Below are 23,059 nucleotides of genomic sequence, written 5' to 3'. Positions count from 1 at the left end.
CCAGGGCGCTCACCCCCACTCCAAACCGGTCTGTCCAGCCGTCCATACTATGGAGGGGGAGCCTCCCACCCCAGACACCCCAAGAAAGTCAGAGTTCAGGCACAGGAATAAATAGAGGATGGTTTATTCACACAATGGGAAGGTGACAGCAGAACTGTACAAAACTGCTCAGGCCATCGTGGGGTGCTTCTGCCGCAGGTGCTTGTCCAGTGTGGCCTGTAGGCCAAAGGGCACACAGCAGTAGGGGCACTTATAGAGGGTGCTGCCCGGGCCTAGACCATGTGTGCGGCGATGGCGGTTGAGCTTGCTGCTCTGGGCACAGGCGTAAGGACACTGGTTACAGGCGTAGGGCCGCTCGCCAGTGTGTGAGCGCCGGTGCACCGTCAGGTTGCTGCTGTTGGTGAAGTGCTTCCCACAGAACTCACAGCTGCCCCCGGCCCCGCGGCTCTTGCTTGCCTTCCTGGGTGTCGTGTTCTCGCTCTTCACAGAGTCAGTCCTCCCTACTTTGGTAATGGCTCCCCAGCCGATGTCATCCAGGCCTGCTTGGGCCCCACCACCAGGAGCCCCAGGTTCCTGGGCCCCCGCTGTGGCCGCAGCTCCAGCCTTCTCCACGGTCTGGCATGGATGTGTGCTGCTAGCTGGAGCAGCTGCGTGGGCAGCCGGTTCAGGAGGAGCTGCCGGGGAGACCCCCCTGCTGCTGTCAGGGGTGCAGGGACTCCTAGCTCTTGGCTGCCGGTGGGTCTTCTTGTGTCGGTTGAGCTTGCTGCTCTGAGTGCAGGCGTAGGGGCACTGGTCACAGGCGTAGGGTCGCTCACCAGTGTGGGACCGCATGTGGACCTTGAGGTTGCTTAAAGAGCTGAGGGTCTTCTTGCACACTGGGCAGGTGGGGCTCTTCCGGGCAGCACTGCTCACTGGGAGGGGCTTGTCCTTAACGGGCTCCACCACTGCCACTGCTGACATGGCTGCAGCGACCTCAGCCAGGCCCAGCAGCGGAGCCTCGGAGGTCTCCAAATCCGTCTGGTAGATGTACAGTCCGTGGTCCCATTGGGCATGGCGCAGCAACTTCCAAGCACCGGTGAACTGCCTGCCACATCGGAAGCAGCTCAGGACGGTCAGCTCCTTGGATTCTGGAAGAGGAAGGGGCGGGGGAAATCACTGTAGGGGTTAACAGCACCAGCCCAGCCAGCCCAGCAGGAGACAGATGCTATCCTCAGGGAAGCTCCTGGTGTAACGAGGACCTTCAGTTCCTTATTGGAGGGAAGTCACCTAGGCACGTGAAACCTCAGCTGGGGCCTAGCACAGAGGCACCACTTACTGGAGAGGTGGGCTAGCGTTTGGATCCTGAATTTGACATGTTTTTCTGGACCAGCTTGACTTTCCACAGACCAAGGCCAAAACAGAGACTTGAAGTCCAGACCCTTCCTAGCTATCCCCTCCATGCCTCAGTTTCCTACGCTGCTAGAGAATTCTGAATGCTGGGAATCTGGGGTGGGGGTGGGGGGTCCCTTCCAGGGTTGTGACCTCAAATAGAGAACAGCTGGAGCCTTGGTTCCTATAAGCCCTCAATCAACACTGGCTGAGCCCCAGATACCAAAATACCCACAGCTAAGCCAGGAGCGGTGGCTGGCTCTAAACCCAGCACTGGGTCCAGCACTCAGAGGCAGAGGCAGGTGGATCGCTGTGAGTTCGAGGCCAGCCTGGTCTACAGAGCGAGTCCAGGACAGCCAAGGCTACAGAGAAACCCTGTCTCGGAAAACCAAACAAACAGCACTTCGGAGGCAGAGGCAGGCAGGTCTCTATTTAAACTGGAGGCCAGTCAGGGTTATGTAGAGACCCTGTCTCAAAACAAAACAACCAACCCTCCCCCCCACAAAAGAAAAAACAGAAAAAAAAAAGAAAGAAAAGAAAAGAAAAGAAAAAGCGGGCAGTTGCGGGGCACGCCTTTAATCCCAGCACTCCGGGAGGCGGAGACAGTCGGAATTTTGAGTTCAAGGCCAGTCTGGCCTACAAAGTGAGTCCAGGCCAGCCAGGGATTTACAGAGAAACCCTATTTCGAAAAACAAAACAAAACCAAAAACCAAAACCAAACAAGACCCAAACATCAAGAGAGGGTACCCACTCACAGCTGCCTAGGCTAGAGCGAGACCCCTGTTTAAAACGTTAAACCCTGCCGTGACCCTCCCACACCAAATGCCCACCAGTCAGCGCAGGGCGGGCTGCTGCTCAGGTGATCCCATCGCAGGCCCTCCCTCAGCTAAAGCTGATTGGATTACAGACCCTCTCCGGCCCGGCCCTGAATATAATTCCATTTCCCAAGTTCCACCTGGGGACCAGATGAGCTGGGGGCTGGAAAACTCAAGTTCAGGTCAAGTCCCTAAATCTCACAGGCAACAAGAGCCCACTGCTCTCGCTCGGACCAAGCACCACACAGACACACAGATCCTCCTCCTCCGGCGTCCAGCCCAGGGGCTTCCCAGCACTCAGCTGGGAGATCCCAGCAAGGGAACCAGCCAGAAGAAACCCATCCCTGGCTCTGAGCTGTCGAACCTCAGACAGTTGAGTGTGGTAACCTCCATTCCTGCGGGCCTCCCACCCGCCTCTGTCCCATCCGCCTTCAGGGCCCTTCTACTGCCAACCCGGGTCCAGCCACCTGGCCAGTTATTTCTGTCCACGGGGAAGGAGAAGTGAAACTAAATTAGGGGTGTATGGCAAAACCCCGGGCCAGTCTTCTGGGGCTGGCCACACCTTGTGGGTGGCCTCCCTCAGCTGCCCAGCCCCCGCCCCACCTCTACTCCCTGCCCTAGGACAGGCAAGCCTAGGCCACGCCTTGGTTCTACCCTAAGGGGGGGAGCAAGGAGAAAAGGGAAGTAATGGTCGGTGCCCCATCTGTCCACCTTAGTCCCCCACTCTCCGCAGAGCAGGAAGCCCAACCCTGGATCAGAGAGGGGCAGTGTACCCCGACTTAACTTACCTGAAATGGGGCCCGAGCCTTGGAGGAGCTGACAGCCCAGTTTTTTGTGATCCATGAATGCTACAATGGCCTCTAATGGGAAGGTCTGTAGGCAGCGCCCGCAGGTCAACAGATCTGGGTGCTTGTTGGTCCAGGACTGGCGGTCTGCAGGGAGGAAGCGGGTGGTGAGCGGTGGGGTGGGGCCCGGCTCCGGGTGAAGGTGGAGAGGGGAAACCCGGAGGTCAGAGGCGAGGGCTGGAGAGGCCAGGCGGGTCCCCGGGGCCATCCCCAGGGGAGAAGTACCCACCAGAGGGTCCGGGTGCACTTAGGAGCGACGACTGGGGGACACCAGGCCGATCCCGAGGCAGAGAGACGCCGGCCAGAGAGGGCCCCGGTGCACGCGGGGGCGACGGCTGAGGACGCCAGGCGGGTCGGGTCCCGGGGACAGGGAAGCACCCACCCGAAGGTCCCGATGCGCGCAGGGGGGGCGAAGGCTGGGGACTCACCGGAAGGCTTAGAGGTCAGCGGCATCCGCGGGGCACACGTGCTGCGCTCGCCGAGGGGGCGCGGGGCGGTGTCCAGGCGACGCTCCGCACCGACGGGCCCCCGCATGGGTAAGTCCCTCGGCGACCAGGGCCCCAGCGCCACGGTCCCCGCGTCCTGCTCCGGCTGCACATCAATGACGAGGTCGGGCGTCTCCATGTCTTCGTCGTCGGGCTCCGGGTCTACTCGGCGTGGCACGCGGCCTGCCTTGCGGCGGGACATGGGGCGGAGGGTGCAGGAGGTCCAGGTAACCCGCGCGGCGGCCGGACGCTCAGGTGAGTGGCCTGCGGCGACCCGCGCCGAACTTTTTACACGTGCTGGTCCTGCCTGGCTCCGCCCAGTGGGGGCGGGTCCTTGAGGGGCCAGTCGCTACGGTCAAACTCGACCTTCCCGGGCCCAGCCCCGCTGCCCCGGGACCAGCGCTCATACTGTACCCTCCTTCTGCCAGGGGGGGTGGGAAATCGGTTTCACCGGGGAGGGAGGAAAGCGCGGTTCCCAAACCCCACTCACTCTACTACGGCTGGTGACACCCGAGGCTCGCGATGCCGCGCCTCACGCTCCAAGCCAAAAGAGGTGGACATCCCTCCCTAGACTGGAAGCCGTAACTAAGAACATTTCATTCACTCTTTAAACCTTTTTCTTTCTTTTCTCTCTCTCTCTCTCTCGCTCTTTCTTTTCGTCTTTTAAGCCCGAACTGGCTGTGTACTGGACCTTTTGATCTTGGGTCCACCTCTCCAGCGCTGGTTTTACAGGGTGCATCACTTACACCTATTTTACGTGGTGTTGGGCATCGAACCCAGAGCTTCTTGGACTCTAAGCAAGCACTCTCCCTACCCACCTGGGCTACATCCCTGACTTTTGCTGATGGGAATGGAATAGGGGTGGCAGTGAGAGGGAGTGGGACACCACATAAGGTGACTGGAAAACCTGGCGCGGTGGCGCGCACACCTTTTTAATCCCAGCACTGTGGAGGCAGAGGCTGGCGGATTCCCTATGCATTCGAACGACAGCCTGGTCTATAAAGCGAGTTTCAGGACAGCCGGAGCTACGAAAAGAAACGTGTTTCGAAAAACAAAACCAACCAACCAAAAAAAAAAAAAAAGATTAATCTAAAACACGGACAACACCTCCCCACCCTCCCCACCCCACCCCCACCAATACACAATAGCCAGGCGCAATGGGCTCACGCCTGTAATCCTAGGGAAGCCGAAGCAGGCAGATCTCTGAGTTCGAGGCCAGCCTGGTCTACAAGGTGTGTCCAGGACAGCCATGGCTACGCAGAGAAAGCCTGCCTCAAAACCAAACCAAAAGGATTCCCACCTTCACCGCTACTCCCGTGCTTACTGGTACCCTCCGCTACTCAGGAGCCGGGGAACCACAAATCCAAGGCCAGCTGGGGCTGTTTCACAGTATATAGAATACCCTTTGTGTTCACAACTGCCTTGGGGGGTGGGGGTGGGGCAGAATCAAGCTGGGAAGGGAGCAAGGTTACCCCAGAAAAGGGCTTCAGGTCCGTGTCGCCCTCCTCCTCCCACACACACACACAAGGACTGAGCAAACAAGGCAATAGGCGACCAGGAAGGCAGGCTGGCCATTGCCAATGGGCAATCTCAGTGGGTGGAATGTGAAAGCCTGTTTCAGTCAGCTACTTAGGGGGGTTGAGACTAGCTTAGGCTACGTGAGCCTCTGCAATAAATACATAAATAAAGAATACATAAATGGTTTTGCTTTGTTTTTATTTATTTATTTATTTATTTGGTTTTTCAAGACAGGGTTTCTCTGTGTAGGCTTGGCTGTCCTGGACTCCCTTTGTAGTCCAGGCTGGCCTTGAATTCAGATCCATCCTGCCTGCCTGCCTCTGCCTCCCGGAGTGCTGGGATGAAAGGCGTGTGCCACCACGCCTGGCCATGTTTTGTTTTTAAAGCTGGCTTTTGGTGGTCCGTTCTTATCCTAGTACTCCACTCTGGGATCAAGAGGCAGAAGGATTGCCCCCCCAGAGTTCTGATCAACCGAGCCTACACAATGACTTCCAAGCCAACCAGGGTAGCATCTAGGGAGATCCTGTCTCCAAAAAAAAAAAAAAAAAAAAAAAAGAGCCATGCACACAGGACCTTGTGGCATTCTGGACTAACAAGACGGGGTCAGGGGGAGGGAGAAGCCATGAGGTAGGGGGGGGCACACCCACCCAGAGGGTCTTTAGGCTACTCTGCAGCTTGTTGGTTTTCCTGGTACTAGGGGCTTGGAGAGGTTTGAGGCAAAACAGACATATAGTCATATACCTCAGCTTTCTGCTTAATCCCAGGCTACCCATTAAAAAAAAAACAAAAAAACAAAACAAAACAAAACAAAAAAATCGAATGGCCATCAGTCCTCTCTGTCTCCCTGTGGGGCCCCTGAACTTCCTCTGATAAGAATTCTCTCTCCTGCACGGTTTGAAGTGGCATCAACACCCTGCTCCACCCCGAGCCTTTCATGAGCTCTCTTTTTCTTCCTGGCACCTACCACATCACAGTGGAAGAACTGTTTGGTGGTGAATGTCCTCCACCCACCCCCCCACCCCCAACCCCCCCCAATCCTGAACTCTCCCTTAGGTTAGGGCCATGATGGTCCTGCCCCAGGTGTCCTCAGGCAGCTGGGTGAATTCCTAGGCTGAGCTCTGGAGTTCCTCATATTGTTATTCAGGGATGGACTCAATTGTCCTCCTGAGGGCCCAGGGCCCTGCTTGGTCAGCCCTATCTAAAGTAGCCACACCCTGTTGAAGGCCTTGCAAATTACTCCAGATGACTCTCCATCTGTTCCCAATTCCCCACAGCCTTAGTTTCCTCAAGGCTCTTACAGAAAAGAGGAGAGGCTGGACTGAGCGAGCCACCAAAAGTGGCTTTTGTTTGTTTGTTTGTTTGTTTTGTTTTGTTTGTTTTGAGATAGGGTTTCTCTTGAGTAGCCCCTGGCTGTCTTGGAACTGTAGACCAGGCTGGCCTTGAATTCAAGAGATCAGCCTGCCTCTGTCTCCTGAGTGCTGGGATTAAAGGCGTGCACCACCACACCCAGCGTAGGCAGCAGTTTAAATGTACTTTTTAAAATCATCCAATCAATTTGCTTATTAATATATCTTTTTAAAATTATTGCATGTATTTATTTATTGTGTGTGTATGTTTGCATAAGCATGAGGGTGGCGGGGACAGAGGAGAATTTTCTGGAGTTAGGTCTCTCCTACCACCAGGTGAGTCTACGGGGGTTGAACCCATGTCCTTAGTTTTGTCAGCAAGCTCTATAACCCACTCACCAGGCTTCCTTCCTTTATTTTTATTTTTTGGAGAAGTATAGGGACTCTGCCTCTGTCTCTCTCTCTCTCTTTTTGTTTTTGTTTTGTTTTATTTTTCGAGACAGAGACAGTGTTTCTCTGTAGCCCTGGCTGTCCTGGACTGTTTTGTACTCCCAGCTGGCCCCAAACTCACAGCGATCCCCCTGCCTCTGCCTCTGGAGTGCTGGGATCTAAGGCATGCACCACCACCGCCCGGGCCCCCCCCCCCTTTTGGTTTTTTGAGACAGGGTTTCTCTGTGTAGTCATGGCTGTCCTGGACTAGTTCTGTAGACCAGGCTGGCCTCAAACCCACAGAGATCAGCCTGCCTCTGCCTCCTGAGTGCTGGGATTAAAGGTGTGCGCCATCTTGCCTGGCGTTTTCCCATCCTTCCTTTCTTTCTTCCTTCCCGCCCTCATCCCCTTATCTCCCAGGCTGGCCCCAAATTCACACCAATCCTCCCTCTGAACAAGCCTGACATGATCACTGAATTTTAAGACCCTCCGATTTCACTATTACTGTACCCATAGCCCTTTTTCTTCGGGGGGGGGGGGGGACGTAGGGGACCAGAAGACACAGCCTTGCGCAGCCATGTCCTCTAGCACTGAGCTGTATGCCCAGCCTCATCCTTTACCGATTGTCTATGGTGGCAGGGCTAAGCCTTCAACCCGAGAGCCTCTCACTCCAGCTTCATTGGCTATCAGTATCATGTTAACCTTTTTTTTTTTTTTCTCTTGTGCTAAGATTGAGACCTAGGGTCTCATGCTAGGCAAGCCAAACTGAGCCATGGCCCCAGTCCCTCTGAAAGAAGTTGGTTTATTTATTCTCTCATTTGTAGCCTATTTTTTTGTTGCCCAAACTGAAAGAGAATGCAGGTTTTGAGAGAGCAAGATTGGAGTGTCTGGTTCCTAAATAAAGCCCATAGGCTTTTTTTTTTTTTTTTTTTTTAAAGACTAGATCGAGGGACAGGCATGGTAGCGCACGCCTTTAATCCCAGTACGCGGGAGGCAGAGGCAGGAGGATCGTTGTGAGTTCGAGGCCAGCCTGGTCCGCAAGGCTAGTCCAGGACAGCCAGGGCTACACAGAGAAACCCTGTCTCGAAAAACCAAGATTACGGGTGTGAGCCACTATTTGTTTCTCCTTTCCTTCCTCCCCCGCCTCTCTTCCTTTCTTTTCTTCTTTCTCTCTTTCCCTCCCTCTCTTTATTCCTTTCATTTCCCTTTTTCAGGCAAAGCTTTACTCTGTAGCTCAAGTTGTCAGGCTTTGAACTTTGACAGTCCTCCTGGCTCCACCTCCCAAGAGAGCGCTGGGGAATCCCAGCCTGGGAGCAACCATGCCCACTTTTCTGGACCTCATTTTCGTGCTCCCCGAAGTGGGCATCACAGACGTTCCTAACGCGCAGGCTGGCAAAGCGAGGCCAGCGCGGGTCCAGCGAACACGTGGGGGGGGGGGGGGGGAAAGCGGCGGCGCGGCCGGAACCTAGGCTCTTGGGATTCGGTGCCCACCCGGACCCATGCGGCGACCGCGCGCGGGCGGAACCCAGGCGGTCGGGGCTCCGTGCCTGCCGGGACCTGCACGGCGGCGCGGGCGGAAGTGCAGCGCCTGCAGCGACAGGCCTGGGTGAGTTCGCGGGGACCGTGGGCTGTCCGCCCTGTCAGCCACACGCGATGGGCCGGGGAAGGGACGAGGAGGAGGAGGAGGAGGAGGAGGAGGAGGAGGAGGAGGAGGATGGAGCTCTGAGGACGGGCGGGGGTGGGGTGGGAGGTGGTGGTTGCCCCGGGGCGGGAGGACACACTTAGCATTTGAAAGAGAGGGAGGACGCTGGGCGACTGGGGAGGAATTTAAAGGAAACTGACCTGCCCGTGGGAGCAGAGGCGGGAACGGATCCTGCTGCCCTCGGGGCTGCTCACTCTCTGAAGTGGCCTCATTTAGGGAATTTGCCTGGCGGGGCGGGAAAGAGTGGATAGCTACCTTACGGTGTGTAATGGACAGAAACCTGGTTAATTACGCTAGGCTTTGTCGGCGAGCCTGGAAGCCGAGCCAATTACGTGTCTCGGTAGTGCAATTACGTATCTCCGTAGTGCAAGGTAGACTTACCGGAAAGATGCCCTCCAAATGGATCAGTTCCCCTTTGACTTTCTTTTTCCTCCCCTCCCTATCCCCCCACCCCCCACCCCCCGCCCCCAGGCAGAACAGTAGCCCCAGGCTGGCCTTGAACTCCCTGTGTGGCCCTGGATAACTTTGAATTTTCTGCCCTGCCTTCGCCTGCCAAGGGCTGGGATAACAGGCCTGCGCTACCGCACTCAGTTTATGCTAAGCTGGCGATGGGACCCCGTTTCCTGTTTGCTGTACAAGTGCTTTATCAATTGAGCTACTTCTCTGGCCTCCCGGGCCTCCCCCCCCCCCCCCCCAACAACTCCTCCCTACAATATAATCCAGGCTGCTGGAGAGCTTTCCCTGTAGTAAAGGCTGAAAGGAAAAGTATCTGCTCAGGAATCCCAAGACCAAGGCTCAGCATAAAGGAGATTTATTTGCCCCAGAGGGCAGGGAATACAAGACAAAGACAGGAGATAGAACAAGGGGGAAGGGGAAGGAGTGTTTGTCCTACAGGACAAAGGACTGCCTCTGGACAGAAGGGACAGATGTGACCCATAGGCCATGGCAGTTTATAAAGGCACAAGGGGAAAACCTTGTGGCCGGTTGTGGTATTTAATTTTAATTAGGTGAGCCAATTAGGCTTTTGATTGGTGGACTTCAATACTTTTTGTTTGTTTGTTTGTTTGTTTTTGTTTTTCCAAGGCAGGGTTTCTCTGTGTAGCCTTGGCTGCCCTGGACTCACTTTGTAGACCAGGCTGGCCTCGAACTCACAGTGACCCACCTGCCTCTGCCTCCCAAGTGCTGGGATTAAAGGTGTGCGCCACCAAGGTTGGCCTACGCCCTGTTTTTTTGTTTGTTTGTTTTGGTTTGGTTTTTTGAGACAGAGTTTCTCTGTGTAGCCCTGGCTGTCCTGGACTCTGCCTCCCCAGTGCTGGGATTAAAGGCGTGTACACCCCACCCCTATTTAAATGGTACTGGGGATGAAATACTAGGCCCCCTATATGTAAGGCAAGCACTGGTCACCAATTGAGCCATATTTTCAGCTTTTTTTTTTTTTTAAAGATTTATGTATTTATTTTATGTATGAGTGCCGTGTCTGCATGGACACCTGCAGCCCAGAAGAGGGCACCAGATCTCATTATAGATGGCTGTGAGCCACCATGTGGTTGCTGGGAATTGAACTCAGAACCTCTGCAAGAACAGCCAGTGCTCTTAACCACTGAGCCATCTCTCCAGCCCCTACTTTCAGCTCTTAAGTCAGTTTTTTGTTTTCATAAATGTTCCCACCTTGTCTCCAGGACATTCAGCGCCCAGCTGTGTTGCTGGGAAAGGCCAGGAGGAAACACCTGCTCTAGTAGCTGCCCCGCGGCTGCAGCTCCAGTTGGCTGCCTTCCTCTGGCACGTGCCAGCCTGGACCCAGCACAGTGATATCTAGCCTCATGTCTGCTCCAGCAAATGAGCCTCATTGTATAGCTCAGGCTAGCCTAGCATTTGTAAGTCTGCCTCAACCTCTATAGCCTGTCAGGATTCTAGGTATGTACCCCGCCCAGCCCATTCTGATGTTAGGATTTTCCTGTTGTAGCATCCACGGCTCCCCACTGCTGCTCCATCTAACTCTGGCTGGAGGTTTAAGGTGGTTCTTCGAGCACTCACTGGCCTAGAAAGGTGTGCGCCACCACGCAGGGCAAAAGCCCAGATCTTTACAGGATAAAGACAAAGCTAGGTGAGGTGTACTCCCATGGAATTCCAGAGCTCTCCTGGAATCCTAGCTTTCTGTATACGGAGGCAGGAGGATCACCAGGTGGAAACCAGCCTAGGCTGCAAGGCAACATGCTGCAGTCACGTCTACTCCAAATAAACCCACACACTTATGTGTGCCGAGCCGCCTCCTCCTCTTCCCTTTTCCCCCTCCTGAGACAGGGTTTCCCTATGCAGCCCTGGCTGCAGTCTGGAACTCAGGGATTTTTTTTTTTACATTTATTTATTTATGTGATATTAAAGAGTTGGCTCTTTCCTTTCACCATGGGGTCTGAGCTGTCTAACCCAGGCTATCAGGCCTGTCAGCATCCATACCCTCTGAGCTGTCTAACTCAGCTATCAGGCCTGTCAGCATCCATACCCTCTGAGCTGTCTAACCCAGGCTATCAGGCTGTCAGCATCCATACCCTCTGAGCTGTCTCCTTGCCCACTTTTTGTTTTGTTTTTTTCAAGATATGGTTTCTCTGTGTAGCCCTGGCTGTCCTAGAGTGGCATTGTAGACCAGGCTGGCCTCGAACTCATAGCGATCCGCCTCCCGGCCTATTTTGATTCAGGGTCTCATGTAGCTCAAGCTGGCCTCAAACCATCTTCGTAGCCAAGAATGACCTCCCATTTCTGACCCTCCCGCCTGGGCTCACAGGTGTCAGCTCCCACACCCAGTTTTGTGTAGTGCTGGAGTTCACAGCCAGGGCGTCCTGCAGGCTAGGAGACCATCTCCCAGATGTAGATGAACCGCACTCCAGCCCTGCTTCTGAACCCCCACTTTTCTTTAGTAAGATTTTTAATGTGTATGGGTGTCTTGCATGCATGTACGTCTGTGTATCATGTGAGTGCCTAGTGCCCAAGGAGTTCAGAAGAGGGCATTGGGCCCCCTGGTGCTGGAATTACAGATGGGTGTGAGCCACCACGTAGGAGCTGGGAATCAAACCTACTTTCTCAAGTGCCGTTGACGGCTGAGCCCCATCTCCAGCCCCCTCATTGCTGACTCTTTTGGTTACCAAGAGGCCAGTGGGAGCCAGAGTTGGTGAGGCACACAATCCTAGCCTGTGACTCCTGGGCTGGAGAAACACCCTGTCAGGAGCACACTGCTGCAGAGGACAGACAAGGTGCTAACAGACTGCGGCCTAAGGGAGAAGGGTCGCCTGACTCCAGGAGTTCAAGACCAGCCGGAGCACCTTAGCATGACCTCATGGGGAGGCGGGTGTTTTACACTACAGAGTGAACAATGACTATTTTCCTTCTGTATTGCTTGTTTCTTTTTCGTTTTCAGAGACAGGGTTTGTCTGTGTAGCCCTGGCTATCCTGGACTCAGTCTGTAGACCAGGCTGCCTTGGAACTCAAGGATCTGCCTGCCTCTGCCTCTAGAGTACTCGAATTAAAATCATGCAGCACCCCACACCCAGCTGTGGTCTGGTGCTGGCCTAGCATGTGAGGGGTCTGGATTTGACTCTCAGCACTGTGTAGAATATCCTGATATCCCAGGAGCGGGGAGGTGGCGGGAGGAGAGTGAGCAGTTCAGGGCTAGCCGGGGCTGCACAGTGAGCTTGAGGTCAGCGTGGGCTGTAGTGCTTTGAAACCACAAAAAGAGATGAAAATGGAGCTGTCATGGTGGCGCACGCCTTTAATCCCAGCACTAGGGAGGTAGAGACTCTGTGAGTTCGAGGCCAGCCTGGTCTACAAAGGGAGTCCAGGACAGCCAGGGCTACACAGAGAAACCCTGTCTCAAAAAAAAAAAAAATGATGATGGATCAGTGAGGGGAGGGAGGAAAGTGAACTTGGCATCTCCCGTGTCTCCAGGGAAACACAGTAAATGCAAGTGTCCTATGGCAGGCTGCATTTGGCCCACTCAGGAATACTAGGAGTGGTCCACGGGCAGAGAGGGGAGGGCAGAAGAGGCCAGAGGGTGACATTCTCATATAATTACCATGGCGAGGAACAGGTCCTCAGCTGGGGTCACGCTGGGACTTAGTTTTAGATGTCTTCTGTCTGTTTTGTTCTTTTAACCCATGTCACAGTGTGCACCTGGAGGTCAGGAGGACAAGTTTTAGACTCTGTTCGCTCCTTCAACTGTGTGGGTTCAGGGACTGAACTCTGGTTGTCAGACTCGGCAGCAAGTACCAAGGCCTGCTGTTGGGCTGTAAAGATTTATTTATTATTTATACAGTATTCTGCCCACATGTGTGCCTGCAGGCCAGAAGAGGGCACCAGATTTCATTACAGATGGTTGTGAGCCACCATGTGGTTGCTGGGAATTGAACTCAGGACCTTTGGAAGAGCAGTCAGTGCTCTTAACCTCTGAGCCATCTCTCCAGCCCCTCCTGTGTTCTTTTTTTTGTTTTGTTTTGTTTTGTTTTGAGACAGGGTTTCCCTGTGTAGCCTTGGCCATCTTGGACTCACTTTGTAGACCAGGCTGGCCTCGAACTCACAGCGATCCACCTGCCTCTGCCTCCCGAGTGCTGGGATTATAGGCGTGCGCCACCATGCCCGGCTTCCTGTGTTCTTCTTATCCCCCCAAAAGGTTAGGCAGCAAGATGGCTCAGTGTAAAGGTGCTCACCCCCAGGTGACAACCTTCGTGTGGTCCTGTCCCTGGTACTGCACTGGAGGAGAAAACTGACTCCTACAAGTTGTCCTCCGACCTTTACTGTCATATCTGTACCATGACACACTCACAAAACTGCATCCAAAACAAACACCCAAGATCCTGCAAACTCTAAGCTGTTCCTGGACAGGGCCTCCCGAAGCCCAGGCTGTCTTCCTTTGGGACCTGGCCGCAGGGCTGGGTGGCCGAGCGAGGCTGGAGTCGGGAGGGGCTGGGCTATCCTGGCGGTTACTTTGCCAGAGCCGTAATAAAGCTATGGTAAAAGCAGACACGAAGGGGGCTGGGAATGCAGTCAGTAGAGAACCCTGGTTTCCGTTGCCGGCGCCCACAAACAGACTGCGGTGAAGCAAGCCTGCTAGAGGGAGGGGGGGTCCTCCCAGGCTACACAGGGTTCAGGGCCCAGCTGGGCTAGGGACCCTCTCACAGGGAAAAGCAACAGCAAAGGCAGAGGAGCCCCACATGGCGTCAATACGTGTAGCGCACCTCACATTAGCGTGCCTGTGTGCTCGCAGTCAGCCTGAGCCACATAGGAGGACCCTGTCACAGCAGCAGACTGACCTAATTCCCTGTGGTGGAGCTGGGAGGCCTGGTGCAGGTGATGCACAGTGGCCTTTCCCTCCTGGCGCTGTGTGGGGCTTTAACCCTTCCATCTTCTTCCCAGAGCCTGGGCCATGCAGAGCCAGCTGACCATCCCTGTGCCCGTGCCGGTGCTCCGCCTCCCTCGGGGCCCCGATGGCTTCAGCCGAGGCTTTGCCCCCGATGGACGAAGGACCCTCCTGAGGCCCGAAGTCGGAGGAGGTCGTATTCAAGATCCCCCAGAGTCACAGCAACAGCAGGCCCGGGCCTCTCTCCGGGAGCGCTACCTCCGCAGCGTCCTAGCCATGGTGGGGCACCCTGTGAGCTTTACACTGCACGAGGGTGTGCACGTGACCGCTCAGTTTGGGGCCACAGACCTGGATGTAGCCAACTTCTACGTGTCCCAGCTGCAGACACCCATTGGCGTGCAGGCTGAGGCCCTGCTGCGCTGTAGTGACATCATTTCCTACACCTTCAAGCTGTGAAGACGGCCTGGGCGTCCCTTGCAGGCACTGATGCAGTGGCCCAAGCCATACAGCTCTCCGTGCCCTCCCAGGCTTCCAAAACAAACTCCAGGGAACTCTGGCTTTGAACTCAGGAACTCCAAACCTGGGGCTGCTTGCTGATAATCCCTGGTCCTCAAGAGGCTGAGGTGGGAAGATCGTAAATTCAAGGCCAGCCTATGCAACCTCAGACATTCTAGATCTTTCTTGGTGAAAGTAGTGTTCTCTCTCAAAAAAAGAAAAAGAAAAAGAAAGAAAGAAAGAAAGAAAGAAAGAAAGAGAAAGCAATGTTCTGCCTCACAAAACTGAACTTCACAGAAATAAGGTCCTGAGGCAGGGGTGTGGAGGGAGGTTATCCAAGACAGTAGCTGGGGCGCTGGAGACAGGAGGCACTGAAGAGGCACTGATGCAGTTCCTCTATTTCCCCTCCTGCCAAAGAAACCATCATCCAGGGAACTCTGGCTCTGGCTTGCTTTTTTACATTCCTACATAGATGTCTTGTGTACTACTTACATGCAGTGTTGGCTGAGGCCAGAAGAGGGCGCCAGGTCTGATGAACCTAGTTAGAGATGTCAGCCACCGTGTGGGCACTAGGAGTCAGGCGTGGGTCCATTGCGAGAGCAGCCGGTGCTCTTACTTGCTGAGCCATTTCTCCACCCCACCCCAGTCTCTCTCTCTCTCTCTCTCTCTCTCTCTCTCTCAATCTCTCTCTCTCTCTTTTTTTAATGGGGGCTGTCATGGCCTAGGATTTTTTTTTCTTCCTTTGAGACAGGGTTTCTTTGTGTAGCCTTGACTGTCCTGGACTCACTTTGTAGACCAGGGTGGCCTCAAACTCACAGCGATCCGCCTGCCTCTGCTTTCCAAGGTGCTGGGATTAAAGGCGTGCGCCACCATGCCTGGCTCCACCCTAGTCCTTTTAAAAAGACAGGATCTGGCCATGTAGCCTAGGCTGGCTTGGAATTCATGATCCACCTGCCTTAGCCTCTGGAGTGCCGAGGCTGCAGGTGAGGCTACCATACTTGGCCTTTCTGTTTATCTTTTTAGTTGTACCCCATGGCGGATGGTGCCATATTTAACTGTTTTTAAAAAATTGTTTTTAATGTAGGTGTTATGCACAAGAGGTCACAAGAGGGTGTTCAGTTAGCAGGAGCCAGGGCTCCAGGTGCTTGTGAGCTAGTAGACATGGGCACAGAATTCAGGTCCTCTGGAACAGAGTAGCAAGCATTCTTAACTGCCGAGCTGTCTTTCCATCCCCTGGACTAGTAGTATTCAAAAGTTAGTAGGGTTGTTATATCAGGTTAAAAGCCATAGGGCTAAGCCATGATGGTGCGGAGGCCAGATAAAAGTGTGGGACTCACACTGCTCCTGGTGTCCTCCCAAAATGACTGACATTCTCTGGACAGCCAGGGATTGGCCCTTAAGTTTATTTTGAGGTGGACAAGGATGGCCTTGTACTAGGAAGGCTACAAGGTGAAGGGGCCTCCGCAACCACCAGCAGATTTTTTTTTTTCTTTTCCTCAAGGCAGGAGACTGAGGAGCGGTGATGGTGTTCACACTCTGTGACAGTGCCTAGGAGTGAACGCTGCAGACTGGTGCTTAGCGGGAACTTTGACCCTTCCTCAGTGTGCTCCAGCCTCCTAGTGAGGCAGCCTGTGTCACCTGCTTCAGATCCTTGTCACTGGAAATCTCTCGGTGGATGGTCACTGAGAAGCAGTTCCCAGGCGGGCGGTGGTGGCGCACGCCTGCCATCCCAGGGCTTGGGGAGAGGGCAGAGGCAGGGGACCCGGGGTTAAGGCCCGTCGTGCCTGCCTGTGTTAGCAAGCCTGGGTATCTTGAGAACCTGTCAACAAACAAAAACCAGTGAATGCCTTTTAGTTCAAGTTCAAACTGTAAGCGAAGATTTGCATTAATTATAAGGTACTTCTTAGTCTCCCGAGTACAGCTCGCCGCAACTGTGGACAGGGAAGGAGTTACCTTTAACTGCAGCCTCAGCAGCCATACTGCGCGCCGCCGCCGCCTCGCTCCAGCCCCCAGCCCGGCGCTCTGGTTGTCTTGGCAACGTCGCGCTGGCCCCTCCCCAAGTCGCCTTTTACGGTTCCAGTCTCTTGCGCCACCGGCAGGTCGGAGATGGGCTAAGAAGGCGGAGCGAAAGTGCTGGAGCGAATCCTGAGCTATGGAAGCGATCCCCTTGGGGGCGTGGTTTGCGCTCGCTCAGGTTCGGGTCCGCTGATTCATCTCTCCCCTTTGGAATGCGTCGTCCCCCCCCCCCCCCGCCCCGCGCCCCCCAATCGCGTCCATGAATACCCCACACACTCGTCCGTTTTAATATTGTAATTTGCATTTGACGTAAGTGTCATGAGACACGGTGAAGCTAAAGTCTGCAGATGGAAAGCTAGAGACTCGCAAGTGGACAGAGGTTTCGTCTGTCACTTGGACGAACTCATCCGACATTGAGCTCGGCTCTCGGGCTTCTCCGCGCCTCCGTCCCGTTGCCCGGCTCCCCGCACCTGCCCTAACCCCGCGGGGTCCCACTCTATAGTGTCTGTTGTTGGTCTGAGGCTCCCTATGTAATCCGGCCTGGCCTCGAACTCGCAACCTCCTGTTTCACCCTCTCCCAGGCTAGGATTACAGGCGTGTCACTACCACGCCCAGCAGGTGGGTTTTTTTTTAAATTAATGTCTCTGATTCTCAATTTATAGTTTAAAATTCTCATTACCGCTTGTGGGTGCGTGTATGGAGATCAGAGGACAATCCTTTTTTTTTTTTTTTTTAATGGTTTTTCGAGACAGGGTCTCTCTGTGTAGCCTTGGCTGTCCTGGACTCACTTTGTAGACCAGGCTGGCCTCGAACTCACAGCGATCCACCTGCCTCTGCCTCCCAAGGTGCTGGGAAATCTGGAGGCGAGTCTCTCCTTCCACCTTCACTCCGGTATCGAACTCGATGGCTTTAACTGCTGACATCCCTTTCCCAGGCTCCGCTGATACGGTTTCTAGCGAATTCATTCCCGAATTACTTGGGCTCGTGACGAATGTGCGGGAACCTGAGTGTTGACAGCTGGGCTGAGGGCGGGGGTGGGGGGGCAGGGGGGGTGGGAAACGGGCGGCTGAGACTCGCGCATGCGCGCTGCCCGGGGAGACGGCGTTCGTCTGGCCCCGCCCCAGTGTTCTGCAGTTCTGGCTCTGCAGATTCGTCGCTCACGTTTCTCTTTCCCGTGGCTGCTGCTGCTCTTTGTTCCCGTCTCCGTGTCACCCTCGAGACGACTCTCTCAGAACAAAAGGCTGAGTCGGCGTTAGGCTTTTCCCGGGACGTGGGGGGTGGGGTGGGGGGAGGAGAGACGCCTCGGCCTGTAGCGAAAGTGTGGCCGCGGACGAGCAGGCACCCGTGGAGCTCGGCGGAGGCGCGTTGGGGCTCCCAGCGGCGACGAAGACGACGAACGGAGGAGCGGACGGAGGCGGCGCTTGAGGCGGCGGTGAAACCGATGCCCCGGAACGGCGGGCGGACCCGGAGAGACGAGTCCGGGGCCCGGGGCATGTCCCCGGGGCCCCCGTGAGGAGGAGGAGGCTGCTGCTGCTGCTGCTGCTGCGGCGGCGGCGGCGGCGGCGGCGATGGAGATCCCGCCGCAGGAGGCTCCGCCCGGGCCGGGCGCGGACGCCGACGCGGACGCCGACTCCGAGGAGGCCCCCACCGAAGCCGAGTCTCCCAGCGCGGCGGCTTCGCCACCGGCCGACGGGCGCCTCAAGGCTGCAGCCAAGCGCGTCACCTTCCCGTCGGACGAGGACATCGTGTCCGGAGCTGTGGAGCCCAAAGACCCCTGGAGACACGGTAGCTGCGGCGGCGAGGGTCGCGGGGGGGGGCGACCGAGGGGACAGGTGGGGACCCGCACGGAGGTTGGCGCGCAGGCAGTGGCACCCGTCGGTGACTTCAGGGAGACAGCGGTGCCTAGGTTAGAGCTGCAGGCGGAGAGGGCTTGGCGGGAGAGTTGGAAACGCGCTACAGAAATTTTTGCCTCTCAAACCCTCCCACCTTGTCTGGGAAGTTTGAGTTCCCGGTTCGCCCAGGGAGAGGGAGAACCTGTCCACGGGGTGGGAGAAAAAGGTAATTGTCCGGGTCCACGGGGTGGCGAGAGTCGGGGCTGCTTGTCTGCAAACCTCAGAGGCAGAGGCTGGCTGTGGCCATTGCTCTTCTGGCTGGAGGGAGGACCGGCTCTAAACCCGGGCTGGGTAGAGACGTTTAAGTTCAGCACAGGAGAACGTGGAGTCTCCCTTTACCCGGGGGGGGGGGGGGAGGACTTGGGGGAATGTTACCCACTCAGGCGTTTCTGGTCAACAGAAGGCGAAAGTCAGGTGGCTTGTGTTTTGGGGAGATGGAAAGATCTATAGACCTGCGCCCGTTGGGGAAGCCTTGGGTAGGTGGTGGAACTGGAGGGGCCTTTGGAAGAGTACGTTGGCTTCAATGGCCACCAGGGCGAAAGGTTTGGGGGCGGGGAGGTGGGCACAGGTCAATTCCGTTTCTGTGCCAAATTGTGTTTTGCTTGGGTGGGGCCTGTGGATCCAGGGCGCCCACTGGCCATGTTCTGTAGAAGCTAACTTGCCTGTGTGGGAACAGACAGACACTACTGCCAGGCTGTGGGCAGCAGAGTGGGCAGCGGTGGCTTTGATGTATGTGGGGGTTTTCTTGGGGGGGGGCTTGGTTGCAGGAAATGATACACTGGGAGCCCGCCATAAATGCCAGTTTGGCTAGTAATGATCAAAGAGACCAAGGTTAATTTAGACTCGGCTTGGGGAGCCAGCCAGGGGCTGGGTGGTCTGCTTTGGGTTCTGAACTTCTGGGAACTGGGACCGAGGACAGGAAGAGTCAACTGGGCCCTGGCGGCAGCAGCCTGGTGTCCAGTGTGGAGGGGTCAGAGTAGGACAGGGAGAGGTGGAGCAGGGTGGCCATTCAGAAGTGGCTAAGAACCGTGGTGTGGCTGTGTGCCGCTGTGAGGCCAGTGCCTACAGGCCAAGGCTGGGTGGTGGAGTGGGCATGCACCGTGGGCTTGAGCTTCGTGGGGAAATCCTGTTTGCTTATAAAGAAAGAAAAAGGCAAGCCGGCAGGCTATCTGGATCAAATTCTGACTTGCCCACTAACTTTCTTTGGCAACTGCAGAGAAGTTACCTAGCGCCCCCGAACCTCAGATCCCCCCACTCTGAACCTTAGACACCACCACCACCACCACCCCTCCGCCTCAAAGTGAGGGACAGGAGCAATAGCCAGGGTCCACTAGAGACTGTGTGAGGTCACACGTGAACAGTGCCTGCTGAGGTGGAGCCCTCCTGAGTCTGTGGTGATTATGAAGGCAGCTTGCTCTGTTGGATAGGGCCACATCGGACTGTGAGACCCGTCCAGGAGGAGGGTCAGATGGAGGTTTGGAAGGGAGGGCACTTGGAGAGTTTCTGGCCTGCAGTTTTCCTGAAGGGGCCAAGCCTTTTATTATTTTCCAAATTAAATCTAAGCTTTTTGAAGCTGTCACGAAACATAGGCTGTGTATAGCTAAGGGTGGCTTTCACTTCAGACCTTCCTGCCCCTTCTCCTGAATGTTGGGACCATAGGTGTGTGCTAACACTTTTTATGCAGGGTGGGGGATGGAGCAGGGCTTCCTTACTGCTAGGCAAGCACTGTCACACCCCCACACCCCCACACATGCACTTATAGCCTTCTGCAATTGGTTTATTTATTTATTTTGAGTCGGGATTGAATTTGGTAGCCCAGGCTGTCCTGGAGACCTCTGTGTAGTCCAGGCTGGCCTCAAGTGCTCGACAGTCCTCCTGCATCAGCCCCTGTCTCCAAGCTCTAGGATGACAGGCAGGACCCACCATGCCCTGCAAGAGTTGGCTGTTGAAAAAGCTGTTCTTCCCTCCCTCCCCTCCCCCCCACCCCACTCCCCCCACCTGCCTCCATGTTTGTTTTTTGGTTTTTGTCTGCAAATGGAGGTGCTAATTCCTTAGTTGTAGGCACTAAACAAGACAGCTCTTGTAAATTCCTGTCCAGTAGAGCGGTTAATTGGATTGCTACTGGTTAGGGTGACAGGTGCAGGTAAGGGTGACAGCCTCCTCCCAGGCCAAGGAAACTGTCATTCCCCCGGCTGTCCAGAGTCACAGCAGGGACTACACAGGACTCACCTTTTAGAGGAGAGGGTGGAGAGATGGCCATGGCTGCGGGCCGGCAATGAGCTTGTGGACTTGGCCGCCATAGGAGTGAATGTGAAGGTGGCCAGTTTGGACAGGGACATTTGCAGAGCCAGCAGCATCTAGGAACATTCGCCCAGGAGGACAGCAGGGGTGTCCATGGCCTGGGACCTCTGTCGGGGATTAGAAGCTGGCTGGGCTCAGAAGGTGGTGAGAGCCCTGCTTGAGAGACAGGGGTCTCTGAAGGATGGTCCAGCCTGCATCAAGGGCAGCAGGTGGTTGTGATAGTTGGTCCGTGAGACCTGTACAGCATGGGGGTATATGGGCCTTGTGGAAGAGTGCTGACCCCACGCAGTGCCCCAGGTGGCAGTCATTGCAGGGTCTGAATTGAGGACCCGGTTGTCTCAAATCCATTCCTGTCAGGGAAGCAGATGGAAGGGCTGGCTGGCTGGGCGTGCTGGCAAGTAAAGGAAGCCCCGGGCGGAGCGCTCTGAAGGGGCCTGCCGGCACCAGCCTCCACTCAGCCTCATTCTGGGGGGACGTGCTGTCTGGGGTGTCTAGAGCTCTAGGTGCTGCCCCTAGGCCTTGCAGGGCCCTGGCGTTGGGGGCCCCTTGAAGTGAGCTGCTCTGAGGGGCCATCTGTTTCCTTGTCAAACCAGAGCCATTGGTGTTCTGTTATCTGTTCTCTCCTTGGTGGCCCCGACAGGAGTGGGAGCTGACCCTGGCCTTTTCAGTCCCACTTTTCTCAGCCCCACCTGGAGCCCTGTAGCAGTGTGAGTGGCCTGAGGGGGACGTTTGGGGGGGCCCTGCACTTGGCCAGAGTGTCGGGGAGGATGGGATGGCCATGGCTTGGGAGCTGGAGGCAGGTGTGCAGGCGGAAAGTGAGACTTGGGGACTAGGGAGGTGGTGGAAGTCGTGAGTGGAAGAGGCACACTGGGCCCGTGGGTGCTGCAGAGGGAGCTGGCCAGCCCTCCTTTGGCCCTAGTTCTTTCCAGGAACCAAGAACCTTTTCAGACTAAACCGCAAGAAAGCGCTCAGCTGGCCCCGGCAGGCACTGCTAGCTTCTGGGCTTTGCAGGGCAGGCTGTGGGAGAGAGGGACTTGTGATCCAAGCACATGACACCGATGATACTGCCTGCCCTGCTGTTCCCCACCCTGCAGCCTGCCAGTGGCAGATGGCCAGCTCTCACTCAGAGTCCTGGGGCTGCCCACCAGGAAATTTCTTGTGTCATTCCAACATGTGACCGTCCCTGGCCACCTGGGATCAGGGGAGAGGCTGGTGGGGGCAGCAGCCATGCTGAGGACAGCCATACTGTTTGTCCTCTGTGGCACTGCTCTGCTCTTTACTCCAGAAACTGGTTTGACAGGTAGAAAAAGCACATCTCTTAGCTCTAGGAGGGCTGTGACAACAACGCAGCGAGTAGGGCAGGGAAGGGCCATGGCCTTTGTCTGTCTGCGTAGAGTGCAGCTGTGGTGATGGTGGGGTCTAGTGGGGAGCACAGTCTGCATCTGCTACTGTCAATCCCCCCCAGTGCTTGCCAGTGACACCCCACTCTCGCTGAGGCTCACTTCTCCAGGCCCAGCCCTGTCTATAGGCCTCTGAGTAAACTAAGTGGAGGCTGTGGGGGCACCAAGATGACACGCTGTCAGAGTACCAGGTCCCAGGCCAGGAACAGAGTGGGCCTGCCACAGCCAGCTGAAGACTTTAGGCCAGCGGCCGCTCTCTGGCCCACGACCCAGGTGGTCTTGGTTTGTGTTTCCGTGCTGCCCCACTTCAAAGGGGAGATGGGTCCCCGCTCTCACTCCAGGCTGGTTCTGAGAACTAGTGTGGGAAGGGGGGAGGTTTAGACCTGATGCCCTGTGGTGGCCTCTGGGAGGAAGCTCTAGGGCAGTTAATCCAGTTTGTGCCAGGATGGGGCTCTTCCAAGGTGCCAGGCATGTGTTGGCAATGCTCCTGAGCCCCACTGAAGCCCTCGGAGCTGGCACTGGGCACAGTCCCTGAGCAGATAGTGCCTCGGGGCATGGCTCCAAGAGGATTAAGATCTGGGAGCCACAGGCCTGCGTTGGACCCGCTGCAGGCCTCCAGGACTTGGTTTGGGAAAGACCTTCCCAGCTGTCCTGACCTCCAGCTTGGCTCTCCTGTGCTCGGCCCTTCTGAGCGGACCACAGGCTGCAGGGTGACCTTGCTTGCATGCAGGTGCACAGAGAGGGGAGTGCTGGCATGTCTGACACAGGTGACCGCAAGAGCTGAGGTGATGACCGCAACCTTTTGCACGGTGCCAGGGCTGCAGAGTGTTTTCTGGGTGACCTCAGTGTGCACAGGCCCCTGCTCTCCATGACCAAGTGCCCACATATGCTAACCTTTCTTCAGTCCCCCCCCCCTTACTCACCCCTAACTCCCCATGGCCTGGCATCTGGCTGGGAGGACTAGAGGCAGAAGTGAAGTGACTTATCTGCCTTTGTCACACACTTGCCAGAAGACCCAGGTGGCCTGCTCCTGGAGCTTGTACTTGCTGTCCTTGTACTGTCTGCAGGGCCAAAGGCAAGTGCACTTAGGCCAGTCAGCTGTG

The 23,059-nt window shown here is 55.9% G+C and overlaps 4 protein-coding genes and 1 long non-coding RNA gene across 6 annotated transcripts in view; 2 read left to right on the top strand and 3 right to left on the bottom strand.

The window, feature by feature from the left end:
• The window catches only part of LOC311591622, a 306,130-nt gene that overhangs the window by 240,771 nt on the left and 42,300 nt on the right, over nucleotides 1-23,059 (bottom strand). The gene's annotated exons all lie outside the window — the stretch shown is intronic.
• Nucleotides 109-3,807, bottom strand: ZNF296 (zinc finger protein 296). Its single transcript, XM_084771428.1, has 3 exons — nucleotides 3,457-3,807; nucleotides 2,972-3,115; nucleotides 109-1,127 (listed from the first exon to the last, which is right to left on the bottom strand). Exons 1-3 carry the CDS (start codon nucleotides 3,713-3,715, stop codon nucleotides 169-171), a joined length of 1,362 nt encoding a protein of 453 aa, XP_084627554.1. The 5' UTR covers nucleotides 3,716-3,807; the 3' UTR covers nucleotides 109-168.
• Nucleotides 6,649-14,782, top strand: GEMIN7 (gem nuclear organelle associated protein 7). Of its 2 annotated transcripts, none has more exons than XM_084771452.1 (2): nucleotides 6,649-6,713; nucleotides 13,909-14,782. In XM_084771452.1, exon 2 carries the CDS (start codon nucleotides 13,919-13,921, stop codon nucleotides 14,306-14,308), a length of 390 nt encoding a protein of 129 aa, XP_084627578.1. In that variant the 5' UTR covers nucleotides 6,649-6,713; nucleotides 13,909-13,918; the 3' UTR covers nucleotides 14,309-14,782. The 2 variants fall into 2 exon arrangements, with proteins under 2 accessions (XP_084627578.1, XP_084627577.1); XM_084771451.1 differs by lacking the exon at nucleotides 6,649-6,713 and adding an exon at nucleotides 8,259-8,412.
• On the bottom strand, nucleotides 15,028-17,936 carry LOC311591612 (uncharacterized protein). The gene is made up of 3 exons (XM_084771450.1): nucleotides 17,043-17,936; nucleotides 16,301-16,458; nucleotides 15,028-16,166 (listed from the first exon to the last, which is right to left on the bottom strand). The coding sequence occupies exon 1, from the start codon at nucleotides 17,855-17,857 to the stop codon at nucleotides 17,336-17,338; it is 522 nt and encodes a 173-aa protein (XP_084627576.1). The 5' UTR covers nucleotides 17,858-17,936; the 3' UTR covers nucleotides 15,028-16,166; nucleotides 16,301-16,458; nucleotides 17,043-17,335.
• The window catches only part of PPP1R37 (protein phosphatase 1 regulatory subunit 37), a 33,047-nt gene continuing 27,718 nt past the window's right edge, over nucleotides 17,731-23,059 (top strand). Inside the window, exon 1 of the mRNA XM_084771370.1 lies at nucleotides 17,731-18,148. Within this exon, the coding sequence (XP_084627496.1) occupies nucleotides 17,932-18,148 (217 nt within the window). The 5' untranslated portion in view covers nucleotides 17,731-17,931. The remainder of the gene's footprint in view (nucleotides 18,149-23,059) is intronic.

This window comes from Acomys minous, assembly GCF_964271855.1.
Source record: "Acomys minous genome assembly, chromosome: 20".
NCBI classification, from domain to species: domain Eukaryota; kingdom Metazoa; phylum Chordata; class Mammalia; order Rodentia; family Muridae; genus Acomys; species Acomys minous.
Note: the sequence above shows the minus strand (reverse complement) of the source record. Positions and strands in the feature narration are given on the sequence as shown.

What these genes read in the sequence shown, in the direction of transcription:
- GEMIN7 (XM_084771451.1), top strand. Translation starts at nt 8,306, where the DNA reads ATGCGGCGACCGCGCGCGGGCGGAACCCAGGCGGTCGGGGCTCCGTGC. An exon ending in GCCTGCAGCGACAGGCCTGG is followed by an intron (nt 8,413 to 13,908) that starts GTGAGTTCGCGG and finishes TCTTCTTCCCAG; the next exon opens with AGCCTGGGCCATGCAGAGCC.
- LOC311591612 (XM_084771450.1), bottom strand. Translation starts at nt 17,857, where the DNA reads ATGCCCCGGGCCCCGGACTCGTCTCTCCGGGTCCGCCCGCCGTTCCGG.
- ZNF296 (XM_084771428.1), bottom strand. Translation starts at nt 3,715, where the DNA reads ATGTCCCGCCGCAAGGCAGGCCGCGTGCCACGCCGAGTAGACCCGGAG. An exon ending in GCTGACCTCTAAGCCTTCCG is followed by an intron (nt 3,116 to 3,456) that starts GTGAGTCCCCAG and finishes TCCTCCCTGCAG; the next exon opens with ACCGCCAGTCCTGGACCAAC. An exon ending in AGGCTCGGGCCCCATTTCAG is followed by an intron (nt 1,128 to 2,971) that starts GTAAGTTAAGTC and finishes TTCCTCTTCCAG; the next exon opens with AATCCAAGGAGCTGACCGTC.